The sequence below is a fragment of the Balaenoptera acutorostrata genome, chromosome 21, assembly GCF_949987535.1.
Source record: "Balaenoptera acutorostrata chromosome 21, mBalAcu1.1, whole genome shotgun sequence".
NCBI lineage: Eukaryota > Metazoa > Chordata > Mammalia > Artiodactyla > Balaenopteridae > Balaenoptera > Balaenoptera acutorostrata.
This window is the reverse complement of record NC_080084.1, coordinates 17839241-17857634: the sequence shown is the minus strand read 5'-3', so window position 1 is coordinate 17857634 and position 18394 is coordinate 17839241. Positions and strand designations below refer to the sequence as shown.

Genomic DNA, 18394 nt, shown 5'->3' with positions numbered 1-18394 from the left:
CTCTATAAGGTTTGTTTGCATACATGTTCTAGCCCACTGATTTAACAAAAAATGGTTCACTGTTGTGTGTTTTCTGACTGTTCTCTCTTTGCTAGAGTGATCGCCCTGGTGAGATTGCAGACTTTTTAAGGGTTTATGATTTTGCATTTTCCATGCTGCTGGATATCCTTATACTTCTGTAAATATTTGTTTGTTCGTTAATAAGGTCAGGTGAACGCAAAATACCTACTGCCTTGAAATATTTATTTTTCCTCAGTATTTTTTTTTTGTAAATTGTGGTATAATTTACATATAAAATGCATGAATTTTACAGTTCAGTGAGTTTTGAGAAATTATACAGTCACGTAACAGCACCCCAATCAATAGACTATTTCCATCATCCTAGAAAGTTCCCTCATCTCCTTTCCAGCAAATCCCCGATCTCCCTGCTTCCAGAGGCAACTACCGTTCAGATTTCTATCACCATAGAATAGTTTTGCTATTCTGCAACTTCATATACATGGAATCATACAGCATATACTCTTTTGTGTCTGGCTTTTTTTGCTCAACATAATATTTTTGAGATACATCCAGTAATTTTTTTCTTTTTTATTGTTTACCAAGTATCCCATTGTATGAACACACCACAGCTTGTGATATTCACAGTTAGTGGCGATTTTCATTTCGATTGTTTCCAGTTGATGCTATGGACATTCTTATACAAGTCATTTTGTGGACATACGTTTTTGTATCTCTTCAGTAAATACCTAGGAGTGGAGTTGCTGTTGTTCTAGGATGGGTGTGTGTTTAATACCTTTTTTAAAAATTGGGAAATGTAAAAACATACCCAAATTTTAAAATGTTTGTTCATTATAGATGGGGTATTGCTTGAGCACATACAGATACACACACTTTTGTTTACATTGTATATATTTCCTTTTTAATTACATTGTAAAGACTCATGAAAAATTCTGATTTTTGTGTATTGAGAGACAGTACAGCTGAAAAACCAAACCTCCAAATTGAGGCTTTAAGAAATCGTCTGCTGTACATATACACACAGCTTATTTGACAAGCAAACAACAAATTTGAATCCCTCTCATTTCCTTGTAGCCAGGTTCTTCCTCTGTCTTAACCACCCTGTTTCTTTGAGAGTTTTAGACATATTCCTGAGAGAAGCACCCAAGATTTTGATACTGCAGCTGCCTCTCATATCGGACAGCTGCCATTTGGTGCCACAATTAATGCTGGGCAGTGGTGACTGACTGTGCAGGTCACTTGTTGAGGGAGAAACTAAATTCAGTGTAAACACATGGAATTTTAGAGTTTTGTAGTTAAAGGTCCAAGTTCACATAAACACTCTTAAGTCCACCTTAAAATATACATTGGGGTGAACCATGAACTACTTTGACAGGATAGGACTCACTGATGTTCAAAGGTAAATATTTTCCACTTCTCTTAAGATCTCTTCTTTCTACAAACCTCCTATTAAAACGTCAACCTTGGACTTCCCTGCCGGTCCAGTGGTTAAGACTCCGTGCTTCCAATGCAGGGGGCACGGGTTTGATCCCTGGTCGGGGAACTAATAAGATCCCACATGCCTCGGGGTGCGGCCAGAATAAATAAATAAATAAAACGTCAACCTTTACCTTGGGTACCTTCTCAGGCTACTAAACTCACCACCCCGTGCCTTCCTTTTGAATCATGTATTTGAGGTGATTTGACCCCATTGAGGCACACCTTGGTTTTGCAAGACTTTTTAATCAATATGGAAGTTCTGCTTTTTACTTAACCTTTTCCTTCCCTGTTCATTAAAAATAAAGTTGGCTACAAGTTTTCTTTCTTTTTTTTTTTTTTTTTTTTTAATAATTTTTTTTTCCCCTACTTTATTTATTTATTTATTTATTTTTGGCTGTGTTGGGTCTTCGGTTCGTGCGAGGGCTTTCTCCAGTTGCGGCAAGCGGGGGCCACTCCTCATCGCGGTGCGCGGGCCTCTCACCATCGCGGCCCCTCCCGCTGCGGGGCACAGGCTCCAGACGCGCAGGCTCAGCAGCTGCGGCTCACGGGCCCAGCCGCTCCGCGGCACGTGGGATCCTCCCAGACCAGGGCCCGAACCCGCATCCCCTGCACTAGCAGGCAGACTCTCAACCACTGCGCCACCAGGGAAGCCCAAGTTTTCTTTCTTTTTCTTTTAAATTGATGGATAGCTGACTCGGAATATTATATTAGTTCTAGGTGTATGATATAGTAATTTGATATTTTTGTAGATTATACTCCATATGAAGTTATTTGCTACAAATTTCCCCCAAATTCTTAAATATTAGGTAACTTTATATTAAATTATCCTCAACCAAATATTTTATATTTTTCATTACTTTTTATAATATTTCTCTTACAGATTTTATGTGATTTATTATCACCTGAAAACTTAAAAGAAGGCCTGAAGGACTCTTCCTGGAGTTCATTACCATGTATTAAAAACAAACCTTTTGGTTTTCCTTCAGTAATAGAAGAGTCTCATTGTGCCAGTGAGCTTAGCCCAGAGCAGGTAAGGGGGTGAGTAAAGACAATCATGGGCCTAGTGTATCCATTTCTTTACAAGATAAGATCTTCACTTTCTAGTTTCAAGTACTAAAATCTGTTTAGGTACTTTCAACCTAGTAAGCGTTGTCTTAATAGAATTTCATCTGTGGCCTTTTATTTTATACTGAAAACTTTTATGTAAAGTATATGCTCATTAATCACAAATTTAGGTCATTCAATGTCAGAAAACTTGCAGTCTCTTGGAAAATATAGAACATTGTGTTTATTTCAGTTTCCTTGGAGTAGGAACTATATTAGCATAACTGCTTTACCCTTATTATGATGTAAGCCAGCTTGATGTCCAGGGCTATCTAAGTACTGGCGAAAATCACTTACTTGCCAGGGTTTTAGAATTAAAAGTTGGTGCTGTTTAAATGAACAATAAAATGAACATTTTAAGACATCAAAATTTCAGTTTGGTTCTGGCGAGAATAAGGATAGTAAAGAAATACAGTTAGTTACCCTTATTTGTTGTATTTTTTGTAGAATGAAGAAATAGCAGAGGTCACTTCAGAGACTGTCAAAGGAAGCCTAAACCATGCTCGGTCAGCACAGACTATAAATTCAACAGACATGCCTGCCAGAGAGGATTGTTTAAAAAGAGTGTCCTCAGAACCTTCACTCTCTGTTCAAGAGAAAGGTGTTCTGCTGAAAAGAAAGCTGTCTCTCTTAGACCAGGATGTGATTGTAAATGAAGATGGAAGAAATAAGCTGAAAAGACAGGGAGGTAAAAATTTCACTACACTCATATAAAACACATTGATTTATTTAGAATGGCCTTCAAACTTCTTCCTAAAGAAGATAACCCCATCTCTGTTTTAATAGAAACTCCCAATGAAGTCTGTACGTTTTCATTAACTTACGGTGACATCCCAGAAGAATTAATAGATGTCTCAGATTTTGAGTGTTCTCTCTGCATGAGGTAAGTATGTACAATTTTATAAAAGATGAATATTTTATATTAATGTAAATAAAGTACAGAGCAGATAAAGGTAATCTACTCTAATAACAGGCAATGTGAAGTAACAGAACAGTGGATTAAAAATCAAAATATATGAATTTTAGTCCTAGGTTTCCCTTTCACATCTTAGGCAAATAATGTAATCGCTGAACCTTATTGAGCTTTTCCTTACTTAGAAAGTGGGGTCAGGGTTTGCATAGCCTATACTGAAGTCCTGTAAGAATCAGATGACTAAAATATAAAAAGTATCTGGGGAATTGTAAAGTACTATAAAAGCTCTACATGTTATTATTGAGACTCCATGGTTTTAGATTTGGGTAAGAATACAATGATGTATTGTGTGTATGTGATTCTATCTTGTTTATATATCTTAACTCTAAAATCTTTTTTTAAGTAACATTGGATAAGGATTTCCATTATGTAGAATGCTTGTAATTCTAAGACTGATAGTTTAAAAAGAACATTTTCCAGGTACATAAACTGTGCTGGAGGCAAGGGAACGGTGTAAAGCACCCGGCACTGTCCACACCAGGCCAGGGGTGACGAGAGGTATTTCTGAGCAAGTCCCTTAATTCTGAGTCTTGGCGTCTTCATCTGTGAGGCAAGGGGATTAGACCCAGATGATTTCTGAAGTACCTATACATCTAACAGTACTTCTAGGAACTTCCAAAGTATCATGTTTCAGGAAATAATTATAATGTAAGAAAAATTAGTTTTTCCATATTGTTTGAATATTAAGCCTCCTATTTCTTTAGGATTCAATGGTAATAATTTAGTGGATTATTTTGTGAATTTCATATAGTAAGGCTTTCATAAGCTTATTAAGAAAACCAATTTTAAAGTGATGATAAAAGAATCTGTACAAAAACAAATGAGTAATTATTAATGATATAGTTTACATCATTAATTTTGCACTAAGTCTTTGAAATCTAGTGTGTATTTTAGATGCACTGCACATCTCAGTTTGGACCAGCCCCATTTCAAGGACGCCATAGCCACATGTGAGTGGCGGTTATGTTAGTACAGCTCCAGGCCCCCAGTGCAGGGTACCTCTGTGGATGGTGAACTTTTAAACGCTTCAGGAGGATATACTTGTATTTACCACTGCCCCTTCTCTCCTCTCCTGCCCACCAGACCCTCCTTCTTCCTCCTCTACTCTAAAGAGAGATTAGTGTTATGGTTCCATTATTAGTTCGTTCAGTTTTTCCAATGGATAGTTTATTGTGAAAACTAACATGTATTTTGGTTGATTTCAGGTTGTTTTTCGAGCCAGTAACAACCCCTTGTGGACATTCATTCTGTAAGAATTGTCTTGAGCGTTGTTTAGATCACACACCATACTGTCCCCTTTGTAAAGAAAGCTTAAAAGAGGTAAACATTTTTATGCTTATCTGTTTATTGGTCTTAAGTGTAGCAACATGGTTTGATTTTATTCAGCCATGGCAATGATTAATAGGTTCAGAATAAATTACATTGTATACGCTGAATGACCAAAAGGGATTCTGTTTTGTTACCCGTATGCTAGTGTTAGAGAAAAGTGAGTTGGGAGAGGGGAGGAGAAAGCAGGGAGGGTCTGAAGGCCAAGACCCCTTACTTAATTTTTTAAACAAAGGGAGGTGTGGTCAAGTACCTGGTCAGGAATCTATTGAATTTTAATGATGACAGTATTGGGGAAGCCCAACTGCCCTGCCTCCCACCACCATTTTTAGGCTAGATTTCAGGTCTAGTCCAATCCCCTTAACATCTGGAGCAACTGTGTCCAGTAGAACTTTCTGCATTGATGGAACTGCTCTGTATCTATGCTGTCCAACATGGTAGCTACCAGCCACATGTGTAGAAGGAACTGTATTTAAAATTTTGTTTAATCTTAATTAACTTACATTTCAGTAGGCACATGTGAGTAGTGGCTACCGCACTGGACAGCACAGCTCTAGAAAGCGGTGGCCTGGCGAGAAGAGAGGGAGGCACGGCTTCCCACTTCCCTCCTTGTCTAGTAACTGAAAAGCACTAATCACCTGCATTAGCAAACAGCTGCATCTCAGGTGGGTGTCTTCCATAACCAGTGGGAGAGCAACACCCTCTCAGTCGTGCTTGAGTGACGTGAAGTCCCCAAAGGTGAGGCCAAAGCCTTCGAATTCTGAGTTCCAGTTGCAGTGGTAGCATTGATCAGGGAGAGTGCTTCTGTCCCTGGATTGTTTGAAGAAAAGAAGTGTCTTCCAAATAATTTAAAAATTGATAAAACCATTTTGCTACTGAAAACACAGTTATTTCCTATACATAAAACATAGCTCTGTACAGATATCCTATGGCATGTATGTATTGTTATAGCATAACCAGCCTATATGTAGTAAAACAGAAAACCACATAAAGAATGTTCACAAAGTCAGGAAACATAAGATAAAAAAACTTCCTTCTTAAAGAGTTTGTTCGTTATTTCAACTAGTATACTCAGTGTTTTCAGGTGAAGTACTCTAAACATGCTGTCTTTCCTGGTTTTCCAGAGTTTTTAGATACGCTCATATATTTATTATGCTTTTTTCAGATTAACATTTAGATACATTGCTTTAGATTTAGAGTTCTCTCACCTGAAAAAATGTCTGGACTTTTAAGGAAAATAAAAATAAGGATATTATTTTAAAACATAACATACTGTTTAAAAATAACTTTATCCTTTGTCCTGACCTGAAGACACCCTGTATAATATAATTGGTAAAGTCTAAATATATATTTACAAGGATAAAATTGACGTGCTCTACAGTTTTCTACTTCTCCTACTTGTCATTTCATTTTGCTCATTTTTTCATTTGAATACATTTTAAAGCAGTAGCAGTATACTAGTCCAGTGATGTACCATTTTCCTATTGTTGGGTATGTAAGTTGTTTTGTTTTGTTTTAGTATACTGTGGTTTGTGTCTTTTGACACTGTGGTTTGTGTCTTTGACTCTTAGGGTAAATTCCTGGGAGGAGAATTACTGGATCAAAGGACGTATATTTATAAGACTCTTACTAAAACCAATTGCCAAATTGCCTAGGTCCCGAGTAATGTACAAAAATAGATTCTTACCAGCACTGTAAGAGAGGCTGTACTTCCCAAATTTAATACATGAGTCTTAAATTTTAAAACATCTTAATTTAATAGAAAACGGTAATGAAACTGCTTTTATAGTATCTGTCATTTGATTAATTTTATAATAAACTCTTCAGTTATGTGTGTACATATTATCTGCTCAAGAGTACGTCTCTCCAGTCTACAGCCCAATGGTTCTCAAAGTATGTTCCCCTCACCAGCAGCATCTGTATCCCCTGGGAACTTCTTAGAAATACAGATTCTCAGACCCTACCCCAGAGCCACTAAATCAGAAACCCTGGGGTGGGGCTCAGCAATCTGCATTTTAACAAGCCCTGGTTCATGCTAAACCTTAAAAACCACTACTATAACCCATTTCCCCACCATTCATATTTCCTACTCTGTACTTCATTGGATAATGACAAAATTTTTTGCTGGATCTACAGAGAAAAAGGTGGCTTCTCTTTATCTTGTGATTGTCTCCCAAGAGTTTTTCCTCATTACTTTTATTAAATAATTGGTATTGGGCTTTTTTTTTTTTTGGTCCAAAATCCTGCACACACACTGACCTGGTCCCTGGCCCTATGCAGTTCTTAGTTTAGTTACAGAGATATAATGTATCCCTGTCCATGTAATATAGTGCGGGGTATGGTAACTGCCTTTTACATGGTAAAGGTGGTAACTGCCTTTTATATGGTAAAGGGTTAAGTAAGGGATTCTTGGGAGACAAAAATTAACACTTTATGCAAAAGGTAAAATTGGAGCCAGACCCTGAAGGATAGTCAGATGGCTTTTGGCAGTTGGAAGAGAGAATAACACAAAAATGCATGAGGGTGGCAGTGTTCAGAGTATTAAGGGAGTGGCACAAATGGACCATTTTATACAGAGGGTGGCTCACATAGGAAAAGCAGCCTCTTAATAAGGGGATCATTAGTCATAGTGGGATGACAATGGAAGGAAAATCTGAAAGAAAAATTACCTGGAAACTCTGCCACTGAAATGGGGGACAAAAAAAGGGGAGTAGTTTTGCTTTTCTTAAATAAGGCAAATGCATCATTTTCTTCATTCCTTATCTTATTTTTGTTTCTCAATTCAAATGCTAGTTTCAGATACTCATGCACTGTGAGATGGTGTGGGAGATGGCAGGGCAGCGCTGACTGCTGCTAATAAAGATGTATGATCATAGCAAGACAAGGGTCTTATATACAGAACTTGGTTCAGGTTGCAAGTATGTGTCTTTAATGCTCTTGAGCTAAGCCTCAGGCAGGTTTACCTGTTTAGCACCATCCATTGTAATGGTCCCCCTCACTAATTAAATTCAGAACTGACTGTATAAATATGTAATAAAGACTTTACTATATCAAGTTAAACTGTTTTGCCTGTTTTATACTGTAGGAAAAAAAGCACTGGAATGTAAAATAATATTGTTTTTCAGTATCTAGCAGATAGGAGGTACTGTGTCACACAGCTGTTGGAAGATTTAATAGTGAAGTATCTGCCTGATGAACTGTCTGAGAGAAAAAAAATATATGATGAAGAAACTGCTGAACTCTCACAGTAAGTTTCTTCTCATAAAAATTAACAATCAAATTACGAACTACTACCCTCTGAAATAGTAAGGAGAAGCCTCACAGCAAGCTGGGTTCTGTCTTTAGTTCAACCCAGTGTAGTCAAAGGCATATTTTAAACAAATATTGGCCAGCTTCCCCTGTCCTCAACAGACGCAAGTTTTTAAAAGTTCATTTGGTAACTTCTAGATGTTCTGTTGGGAGTGACTGACTCAGCTCTCTGCCCTGAAGCAGTGTTTTAGGTGGAGGAGAGTTTTCCTCCAGTGACATCAGGCCCTGGAATCAATCGGGAATGGAGAGCAGTGAGGTGGTTGCTGGGAACTGCATCCCTCAGGCATCAATCAAGGTGGTGCAGGGGGAAGGTGGAGGATAAATGGCCTGGATTGGCAGGAGGGTTAGCCAATCAGAGGTTTGAAGGGGGTGGGACCTTGAGGCCTGAGACTGAAATTGGAAGGGGTGACTTAGGGGCTAAATTCTCAATTAATGAAGATATTGACTGTTAGCAGAAATGACTTAGTATCAGCAAGGTGAAAAACCTGGTGGTAACTTTGGGATTCAGTGGTACCACTAGTAAGAGCACATAAAAGCTAATTGGGGCTGGGTAGGTTGGACATGGTTTTGTTGCTCTGTATAGCTTTCTTCTACCTTTCTCTTCCCCTGTCTTTTCACCAGTCTCTTCTTGAGTGTCCAAGTTTCTTTCATGGGTTTCTAATTTCTTACTTTTAACTGGACACTAAAGACCAAAATGGTCATTTTTATATGCTGTTTCTATTTTTAAAAAATACAGATTAAACATTTTATATTTCTAACTTTCTAAGAAAAAAATAATTGTGCTTGCAGATTTTCCTTTTCAATATGTGTCTACCAAATGTCTTCATTGGGCCAGTGGCCTTCAATAGAAGAAAAGTTTCTGATCTTTTCTTTATAGAAGTTGATATTGATTTGTCTCCTCATGGAACTGATATTTTACTGGGTGATTTTATGATAGAAAATATTCTGATGTGAGGATTATAAGCCTTTTTGACCAACACTGCAAAAAGCTAGGATATAAGAATGCTTCGGATATATTTTTGAAATACTAAAACATAGTGACAGGACCAGACCCCTCACAGAAGAGTGGAAATCCATGGATGACAGAAAGAGTAGTGATGTGAGGGAAGCTGAGTGTGATGGAAAGGCTTCAGGGAATCTTGCTGTGTACTAACAGGGCTGTTATTTTAAGGGGTAGCTCATCCCCTGGTACTTACAAGTTTTGCTAATTAAGAGGTATACTGGCTTCCCCCCTCCTCCAGTTTTTATGTTCATAAGAGTGCTCAATGATGGCAGAATATACAGTTTTAAAAGTAGAGGAACTAGGACTGGTATGTTAAACGTGTGTATTAAATATTGCCTTTACTTAAGTAATTTGTGGTCTTTTTGAAGAAAGACTAGAAAATATTAGTGGGGGGGGGAGCCATAATCTGTAACCCAAACGTAATCATCATTGGCATTTTAGCATATATCCTTCCCAATTTTAATGTATATAAATACATTTTAAATAAAGATGGGATCATTTTAATCCTATCATTTCTGTAACTTCCTTTTCTCATTAATCTGAACATTTAAACGTAGTATTTTATGGTTACGTCATAATTTATTTTACTGGCCTTCTCTTTTTGCTTCTAAGTTTTGGCTACTATACACAGTGCTATGTTGAACAGTCTTATAGTACTTGCAGGAAAAAAAGTGAGCCTTTTGGTTCAAAGGATATGAATCTTTTTGAAAGCGTTTGATGCATATGGCCAGATTCTTCTTCAGCATGGTTGTGCTATTCACACTGCCAGTTTTCCCACACCCTTGCCAAAGCTGCGCACTGCCTTTATCCTTCACATTTCTTGCCAATATGGCAATAACAGTGTTGTCATTTTAATTATCTGGAAAAAATGTTATCTCATTGAATTACCTGTTTTTGTTAATATGAAAATATTTTAATGCCTAAAAATTTTGAATGATTTGCTTTTTGTCTTTTGTGGGACCTCACGTTTTCTTATTGTTATCTAAGAGTAAGAGTATACTAACTCTGTCATGTTAGAAATATTTTAAACAGATTTTAATATAAAATAGTAACTATAATCAATTGCTTTGTGATTCATAAAGATACTTAGCTCTATATGATAACTTTGTATATCAAATTCAAATTTACTAGTAAGAGGATCACCAACAGATTTTTAGGATTAATATTGTATCAGTATGAGCTTAAATGAAAAGGATGCTGATTCCTTTTCTTACCAAAAATAAAGATCACCTGATTTTAGAGTGAATTTGCCTATTATTTATTACTGTTGCAAGCTTCACTCATTTTTGTTGTATGTCCTGATATATAATAATGAAACATTTTTCTTCTTCAGCTTGACCAAGAATGTTCCAATATTTGTTTGCACTATGGCCTACCCCACTGTGCCTTGCCCTCTTCATGTATTTGAGCCAAGATACAGATTGATGATTCGAAGAAGTATACAGACTGGAACTAAACAGTTTGGGATGTGTGTCAGCGATACACAAAATGGGTATGCTTTTTATGTAAATATTTTTATTGATTCTGGAATTTTCTTTGAATATTGCTGAGAACTTGCATGCTTGTTGCTTGAACTTTGATATTAATTGGAGTTTTTCCTTTAGTTTTGCAGATTATGGTTGTATGTTACAAATTAGAAATGTACATTTCTTGCCTGATGGGAGGTCTGTGGTTGACACAGTTGGAGGAAAGCGGTTTAGGGTTTTAAAAAGAGGGATGAAAGATGGATACTGCACTGCAGACATTGAATATCTGGAAGATGTTAAGGTATTAAAAACTATTCTTTTTCAGCATGCTCTGGTATACTGTGTCCTAGGCATTGTACACGCATAAAGGCTGATAGGAACATTAACCAGTTCTTCCTGTCAGAGACCCTCAATACTTAAACAGATTAGCTCCAAGTTACCTTTTCCTCATCTTGCTCTTAACCATCCTGAGTTCCAAGAGAACTTGGGAGACCAGCACCTAGATATATTGTTCATTTCTACTGGCTTGACAGCCAGCACAGTGCCTAGAATGTACGTGTGTATTCGCATGGTAATTGCTTAACAATAGCAGTGGATTCAATTGAACTTCCAATCCATGTAAGTTATGAAACCTGCTAATTCCTACCCTTTTAAACTGAATTTATTAGTAGTCAAAGCTGATGTAATCATCAGTAGATTGAACTTTGATGTAAAGGTAAACACATAAAATCCTGGAAGAATTGTTCTATATTAAGATATGCCTAAGATAACCTAAAACTGAACACAGCACCCAACTGTGTCTAACTCTAGGGCATCACAGATAAAGCACTGTCCGTATAATTGTTGGTGATATCTTACCTGTGGAGGGTTATTGTGAAAATTTTCTTAGGGTTAATGCTAATAGGGTTAATGCTGCCCTTTTGGTATTTCCAGTACTTACTCTACCATCTGCAATTAGTTTAGGTACCAGAAAAATGATTTGTGATACTGTAAATATCAAATGAAAGGCAATTTTCTTTGGAAGGGCATTAGAAAAACATAGATCTTACACTCTCACTTATTCATTGATCTGTTTGAGCCCTTCATCTCAGTCAGCACTTATTCAATGTTGGCATTAGGCATTTCTACAAACAGTGGCTCATTAAAATTTCAAAACGCTATGAGATAGCTAGCAGATGAGGAAAGAACTGAGGAGTATTAATTTGCCAAAGATCCTATAGGTAGTGTAAAAAAATAATTTAAAACCAGCTCTCTGGCTCCAAGTGCTATATCATATTGCTTCTCTGCTGATAAACTTGATTAATCGGATATTACCTGTCCTATCTTATTATAAAGATGTTATGGGGAAAGTCTGCTTTGTGCAGTGAGCCAAAAGTATTGTATGAGTTGGAATTTTGAGTTGACTGATACAGTCTGTGCCTTAGGAATATTTGGTTAATGGAATCATTTGCTAAAAAGTGATATTCTTTGTAAAACTAATAACATTATTTTAGTTTTATGTAAATTCACATCTTCATATATTGGATTTGCTGATAAAATTCCTTGAGTATGTGGCTAAACTTATGACTATATATAAATATATGACAGTAAATTAGCATATTGAGAGTATTATGGATTTGATGTTTAGGAAACTGAATTCTCTATGTCATTGTGGTCTTAGAAATGTCTCATAATTTTTCTTCATCTATATAATGATTTCTTGTTCATTCTGGAAAAGTTTCTCAAATTTGTTTTTTATATCAGTTGTTTTTTCCCTTGGTGTAGTAATTCTAATTTCTGTGCTCTGATGACATTTTAAATTCTGTTATTGCAATGAAATTCCTTAACTTTAAAAGCTTGCCTTTAAAACTTTTGCCTACTTCTTAGCTCCTTTTTCTAACTCAGACTTTTATTTTTATCATTCCCTGTTTACTAGAGTTCATGGTTTGGTCCCTTGAATTTTGTAAAGGTAGAAAGCTTTTTTTGGTAATAGTTTTTAACAAGTCACAAGTTTATTTTCTGGGGTTTTTTTTTTTTTGGATCAAATTTTTTTTATTGAAGTATAGTTGATTTACAGTGTTGTGTTAATTTCTGCTGTACAGCAAATTGATTCAGTTATACATATGTAGACATTGTTTTTTTATATTCTTTTCCATTATGGTTTATCATAGGATATTGAGTATAGTTCTCTGTGCTATACAGTAGGGCCTTGTTGCTTATCCATGCTATATATAAAAGCTTACATCTGCTCACCCCAACCTCCCACTCCATCCCTCCCCCAGCCCCTTCCACCCTTGGCAACCCAACCACCAGTCTGTGATTGTGTTTCTGTTTTGTAGATAGGTTCATTTGTGTCATATTTTAGATTCCACATAAGTGATATCATATGGTCTTTTTCTTTCTGACTTACTTCACTTAGTATGATAATCTCTAGTTGCATCTAAGTTGCGGTTATTTCATTCTTTTTTATGGCTGAGTATTATTCCATTGTGTATATGTACCACATCTTCTTTATCCATATTCCTCTGTCCACGGACATTTGTTTCCACGTCTTGGCTACTGTGAATAGTGTTGCTAAGAACACAGGGGTTGCATGTATCTTTTCAAATTACGGTGTTCTCTGGATATATGCCCAGGAGTGGGATTGCTGGATCATATGGTATTCTATTTTTAGTTTTCTGAGGAACCTCCATACTGGTTTTCCATATGGCTGCACCAACTTACACTCCCTAAAGCAGTACAGGAGGGTTCCCTTTTCTCCACATCCTGCCCAGCATTTGTTATTTGTAGACTTTTTAATGGTCTACACGGGCCATTCTAACCTGTGTGAGGTGGTACCTCATTGTAGTTTTGATTTGCATTTCTCTAATAATTAGTGATGTTGAGCAACTTTTCACGTGCCTCTTAGCCATCTGTATTTCTTCTTTGGAGAAATGTCTAATTAGGTCTTCTCCCATTTTTCAATAGGGTTACTTGTTGTTGAGTTGTATGAGCTGCTTATATATTTTGGAAATTAAGCCTGTGTTGGTCACATTGTTTGCAAATATTTTCTCCCATTCTGTAGGTTGTCTTTTTGTTTTGTTTATGGTTTCCTTTGCTCTGCAAAACCTTACAAGTTTAATTAGGTCCCATCTGTTTATTTTTGCTTTTATTTCTATTGCCTTGGTAAGAAAACATTGGTACAACTTCTGTCAGAGAATGTTTTACCTATGTTCTATGGTGTCATGTCTTATGTTTAAATCTTTAAGCCATTCTGAGTTTATTTTTGTGCATGGTGTGAGGATGTGTTCTAACTTCACTGATTTACATGCAGCTGTCCAGCTTTCCCAACACCCCTTGCTGAAGAGATTGTTTTTTCCAACTGTATGTTCTTGCTTCCTTTATTGAAGATTAATTGACTGTAGGTGTGTGGGTTTATTTCTGGGCTCTACTCTGTTCCAGTGCCAGTACCACACTGTCTTTACATCATCCCACAGGTCTCTTATATTGCTTTCTTTTTTTTTTTTCATTTGGCTTCCTGTCTGCTGTTCTGATTAGATAATTTCCATTATTCTATCTTGCAAATCACTTATTCTTTCTTCATTATTCATTCTGCTATTCATTGTCTTTAGCTCAGCTTTTGTCTCTGCAAATGTTTTCTAATTTCTTTGTTTCTCTCTTATAGTTTCTAGCTCCTTTTTACAGTAATCTGCATTTCTCTCAATAGCCTTTCTTAATTCCTTCCATATTTTCATTACCTCCTTTCTGACTCCGTGTCTGTTAGACTGAAGAGGTCAACTTCATTGTTCTTTCAGGGGAATTCTCTTGGTCTTTTAACTGGGAGTGTGGTTCCTCTGCTTCTTAATTTACTTATATTTCTCTTACTTTGTGAATTTAGGAGAAACAATCATCTACTGTGGTCTGGGAGGGCTATTTATATGTGGGGCTCCCTGTGTAGCGTGTGTGGGTTTAATATATTTGGTGCAAGGGTTGCTATATGCCTGTCGCCTCTTTCCTCAGTGTGTGCCGGCTGTTACCCCCTTGTTCGGGGTTGTGCAGATGCAGTCACTGGTGCCTGGCCCTGGGAGGGGAGGCGGGAGGTGGCTTGCACCCACTCCTGCTCCTCGAGTCTGGGAGGGAGGCAGTGGCAGCTTGTGACAGAGTCTCAAGCACATGCCGGCGGTATCCTGCCCTCTGCGAGCGCACACACGGGAAAAAGGCTACAATGGCAGGTCCCACCCCTCCCCTTGAGCACCCCCCAAACAATGGCACCTGGCCTCTAAGGCGACCCAGGCTTCCTCCTCATACACACTCAGTTGCGGTTGCACCAGATTTCTAGCTACCACCCCCAGGCTGTTTCCACATAGCCAACCCCAGTCCTCTCGCTGGGTCTGATCTCTGAAGCCCGAGTACCAGCACCCAGCCCCGGCTGACACGCATCTCAGGCTGGGGAGCCCACAGTGGCAGCACTGACCATCTGTCCTCTCTCCACTCTGGCTGCCACAAACCAGCTGCTGTGTTCTCCAAGGTTCTGAAGCTCCCTACTGTCCTGGCTAATCTCCTTGCCAGTGAAGGGGCTTCCCAGGGTCTAGGAACTTTTCCTCTTTCCCAGCTCCCTCCCAGGGGCACGGGTCCTGTCCTGAGTCCTTTCTCATTTTCTTTTTTTTCTGTCTTCTTTTTTTCCTACCTGGTTACATGGTGATTTTCTTGCCCTTTCAGCAGTCTGAGGTCTTCTGCCAGTGTTCAGTAGATATTCTGGGAGAATCATTCCATGTGTACTCATTCCACATGTAGATTTTTGATGTATTTGAGGGAGAAGGTGAGCTTCACATCCTACTACTTCACCATCTTGATCCCAGCCCCACAAGTTTATTTCTTGCTCATATCAAGACCAATGTGTGTTAGCAGAGGACTGAATCTTGTATAGCCAATTCCTAGACCAGAATTCTTGAATCATATGGCTCTTCTACCTTTCTTTAAAATTTTTTCATGTGGTAAAATATACATGACATAAAATTTACCATTTTAACCATTTTTACATATGCAGTTCAGTGGCATTAAGCACATTCACATTATTGTGAAAAAGCAGATGCTTTTTCAACTTTGGTTTTATTTTTCATTTCAAATCCTTCAAAAATAAAAAGTATGTTCTTCTGTCTCTTGTGTGCTAATAGTGTTACCTTTTATACATCAGGATATTTTCAGCGTCCCATTGTTGTTTTTTATTGAGTCATTCTTGAAGTAGGAAAGGCTGACTCAGGCCTGGTATTTGTTCAGATGCATTAATGTATGTGAAATATAGTGCTCCCTGGCATGGACTGAGTGGGATATGAGTGTTAAAGAGATCAATATGAGATGGATGAGTTAATGTTCCATCTTCCCACCTGTGTTTTATGAGACTAGTCTTCTGGATCTTAGGCTGGAAGGCTGATGCATTTAATTTTATATTTGCAGTTTGATGAACCGGTAGTCCAAAGGGCATACACAGGGGGTGGAGGTCGCCACAGCCTTGGGCCTTGACAGCAGCAGCAGTTCATCACTGTACAATGATTGTATAATGTATTCTCTCTCTTTTGATATTCTGGCTTTATATGCTAAGTTATTTGTTGCAGTTTTTTTTTTTCGACCCAGTTCCCTGGTAAAAGGTGTAGTTATGCTTTTCCTCTGTCCTGTTACTGCTTTTGCTATAGCACCTGCACCTTAAACCTCCCCCAGTCTTTCCTTTCATTGTAGCAACTGTATTCCTCTGTTCTTTTTGTTCCACTGCTTTCAAAGGCCGTTGATCCATAAAGATGAATTCCCAGTCCCTGTAGACCTTTATCTGAGAACTAACTCTCCATCTTACCCCTCCCAGTTAGGGGCTGTTAGTTGGCTTCTGCAGTGCTGCACTGCTAACTCAGCAAGGCTAGGTCAGCTACGCTCAGAGGTCAAGGCTTGCTGTCTTTCTTAGTCTGACCCATTGGCACTCTGTGAGGCAGAAACGTATGGTGTTTACTGCATAAGAATAATACTCTGATCCAGCACTGAAATAGGTATTCCCTATTTTTTATGGGTTTTTTTTTCCATTTCTATAGGGATGGATGGGAAGATTAGACACAGACACCTTACTGACTGTTGTATTTCTAGGTTGAGAATGAAGATGAGATAGAGAACCTCCGACAGCTTCACAATTTGGTCTACTCTCAAGCCTGCAGCTGGTTTCAGAATTTAAGAGACAGATTTCGAAGCCAAATTCTTCAGCACTTTGGATCAATGCCCGGGAGGGAGGAAAACCTCCAGGTATGATGGCTTTGATATTGTTTCCAAAAGTCTCACTTTTGTGTAAACCCAAATTGGTAGATTTTTTTTTTTCTGTTATAAATTTATTTATTTATTTATTTTTGGCTGAGTTGGGTCTTTGTTGCTGTGCGCAGGCTTTCTCTAGTTGCTGGGAGTGGGGGCTACTCTTCGTTGAGGTGCGCGGGCTTCTCATTGCAGTGGCTTCTCTTGTTGCGGAGCACAGGCTCTAGGCGTGCAGGCTTCGGTAGTTGTGGCGCACGGGATTAGTTGCTCCGCAGCCTGTGGGATCTTCCCAGACCAGGGCTTGAACCCGTGTCCCCTGCATTGGCAGGCGGATTCTTAACTACTGTGCCACCAGGGAAGTCCCGAAATTGGTAGATTTTTAAGTTTCTTTATCTTCAGTTTTGCACATCTCCTTCGTCCTGTCTTTAGATTCATGACCATATTCTCTAGCACAGGGGTATCCACTGCATCTTATATAGGAAGAGGATGGAAACAGTGTCAGGTGAGATGCATATAGGAGCAAGTGCACAAGGAGAAAGCCCCCAGCTGAGGATTTTCCAGAAGGGAGGGATAAGGAATTAAAAATGGGACATGGGGGCTTCCCTGGTGGCGCAGTGGTTGAGAGTCTGCCTGCCAATGCAGGGGACATGGGTTCGGGCCCTGGTCTGGGAGGATCCCACATGCCGCGGAGCGACTAGGCCCGTGAGCCACAACTACTGAGCCTGCGCGTCTGGAGCCTGTGCTCCGCAACAAGAGAGGCCGTGACAGTGAGAGGCCCGCGCACCACGATGAAGAGTGGCCCCCGCTTGCCGCAACTAGAGAAAGCCCTCGCACAGAAACGAAGACCCAACACAGCCATAAATAAATAAATAAATAATAAATTAAAAAAAAAAAAAGGGACATGGGAGATAGATAGGATCAAGATGGCAGAGGAGTAGGACATGGAGCTCACCTTCTCCCACGAATACATCACAATTACATCTACGTGTGGAACGATTCTCACAGAACATCTACTGAATGCTGGCAGAAGACCTCAGACTTCCAAAAGGGCAAGAAAATCTACACATAACTGGGTAGGACAAAAGAAAGAGAGGAATTGGGATGGGACCTGCACCCCTGGGAGGGAGCGTTGGAAGAGGAAAGGTTTCCGGACACTGGGAAGTCCCCTCACTGGTGGGGAGATCAGCTGGGACAGAGGGGGAGCGTCAGAGCCACGGAGGAGAGCACAACCACCAGTGTGCGGAGGGCAAAGCAGAGAGAGACCTGCCCAGATGGTCGGTGCCACCGAGCATTCACCAACCTGAGACACTTGTCCACTGGGGCAGGAGGGGGCTGGGTGCTGAGGCTCAGGCTTCGGAGGTCAGACCCTGGGGAGAGGACTGTGGTTGGCTGTGTGGAGACAGCCTGACGGGGCTAGGGTGTAGGGCCCCACGACCGAGGGAATATGGGAAGAAACCTGGGACTGCTGGAATATGG

The 18394-nt window shown here is 39.0% G+C and overlaps 1 protein-coding gene across 2 annotated transcripts in view; it reads left to right on the top strand.

Moving 5' to 3' along the window:
• The window catches only part of LONRF1 (LON peptidase N-terminal domain and ring finger 1), a 46498-nt gene that overhangs the window by 17499 nt on the left and 10605 nt on the right, over positions 1 to 18394 (top strand). The window contains exons 4-11 of one of the 2 annotated variants that reach the window (XM_057537277.1): positions 2378 to 2527; positions 3049 to 3289; positions 3388 to 3484; positions 4780 to 4894; positions 8026 to 8147; positions 10546 to 10704; positions 10817 to 10979; positions 16763 to 16915. In XM_057537277.1, coding sequence (XP_057393260.1) covers positions 2378 to 2527; positions 3049 to 3289; positions 3388 to 3484; positions 4780 to 4894; positions 8026 to 8147; positions 10546 to 10704; positions 10817 to 10979; positions 16763 to 16915 — 1200 coding nt within the window. Of the gene's footprint in view, positions 1 to 2377; positions 2528 to 3048; positions 3290 to 3387; positions 3485 to 4779; positions 4895 to 8025; positions 8148 to 10545; positions 10705 to 10816; positions 10980 to 16762; positions 16916 to 18394 lie in introns of those variants that run through there. The other variant, XM_057537278.1, reaches the window with a different exon arrangement.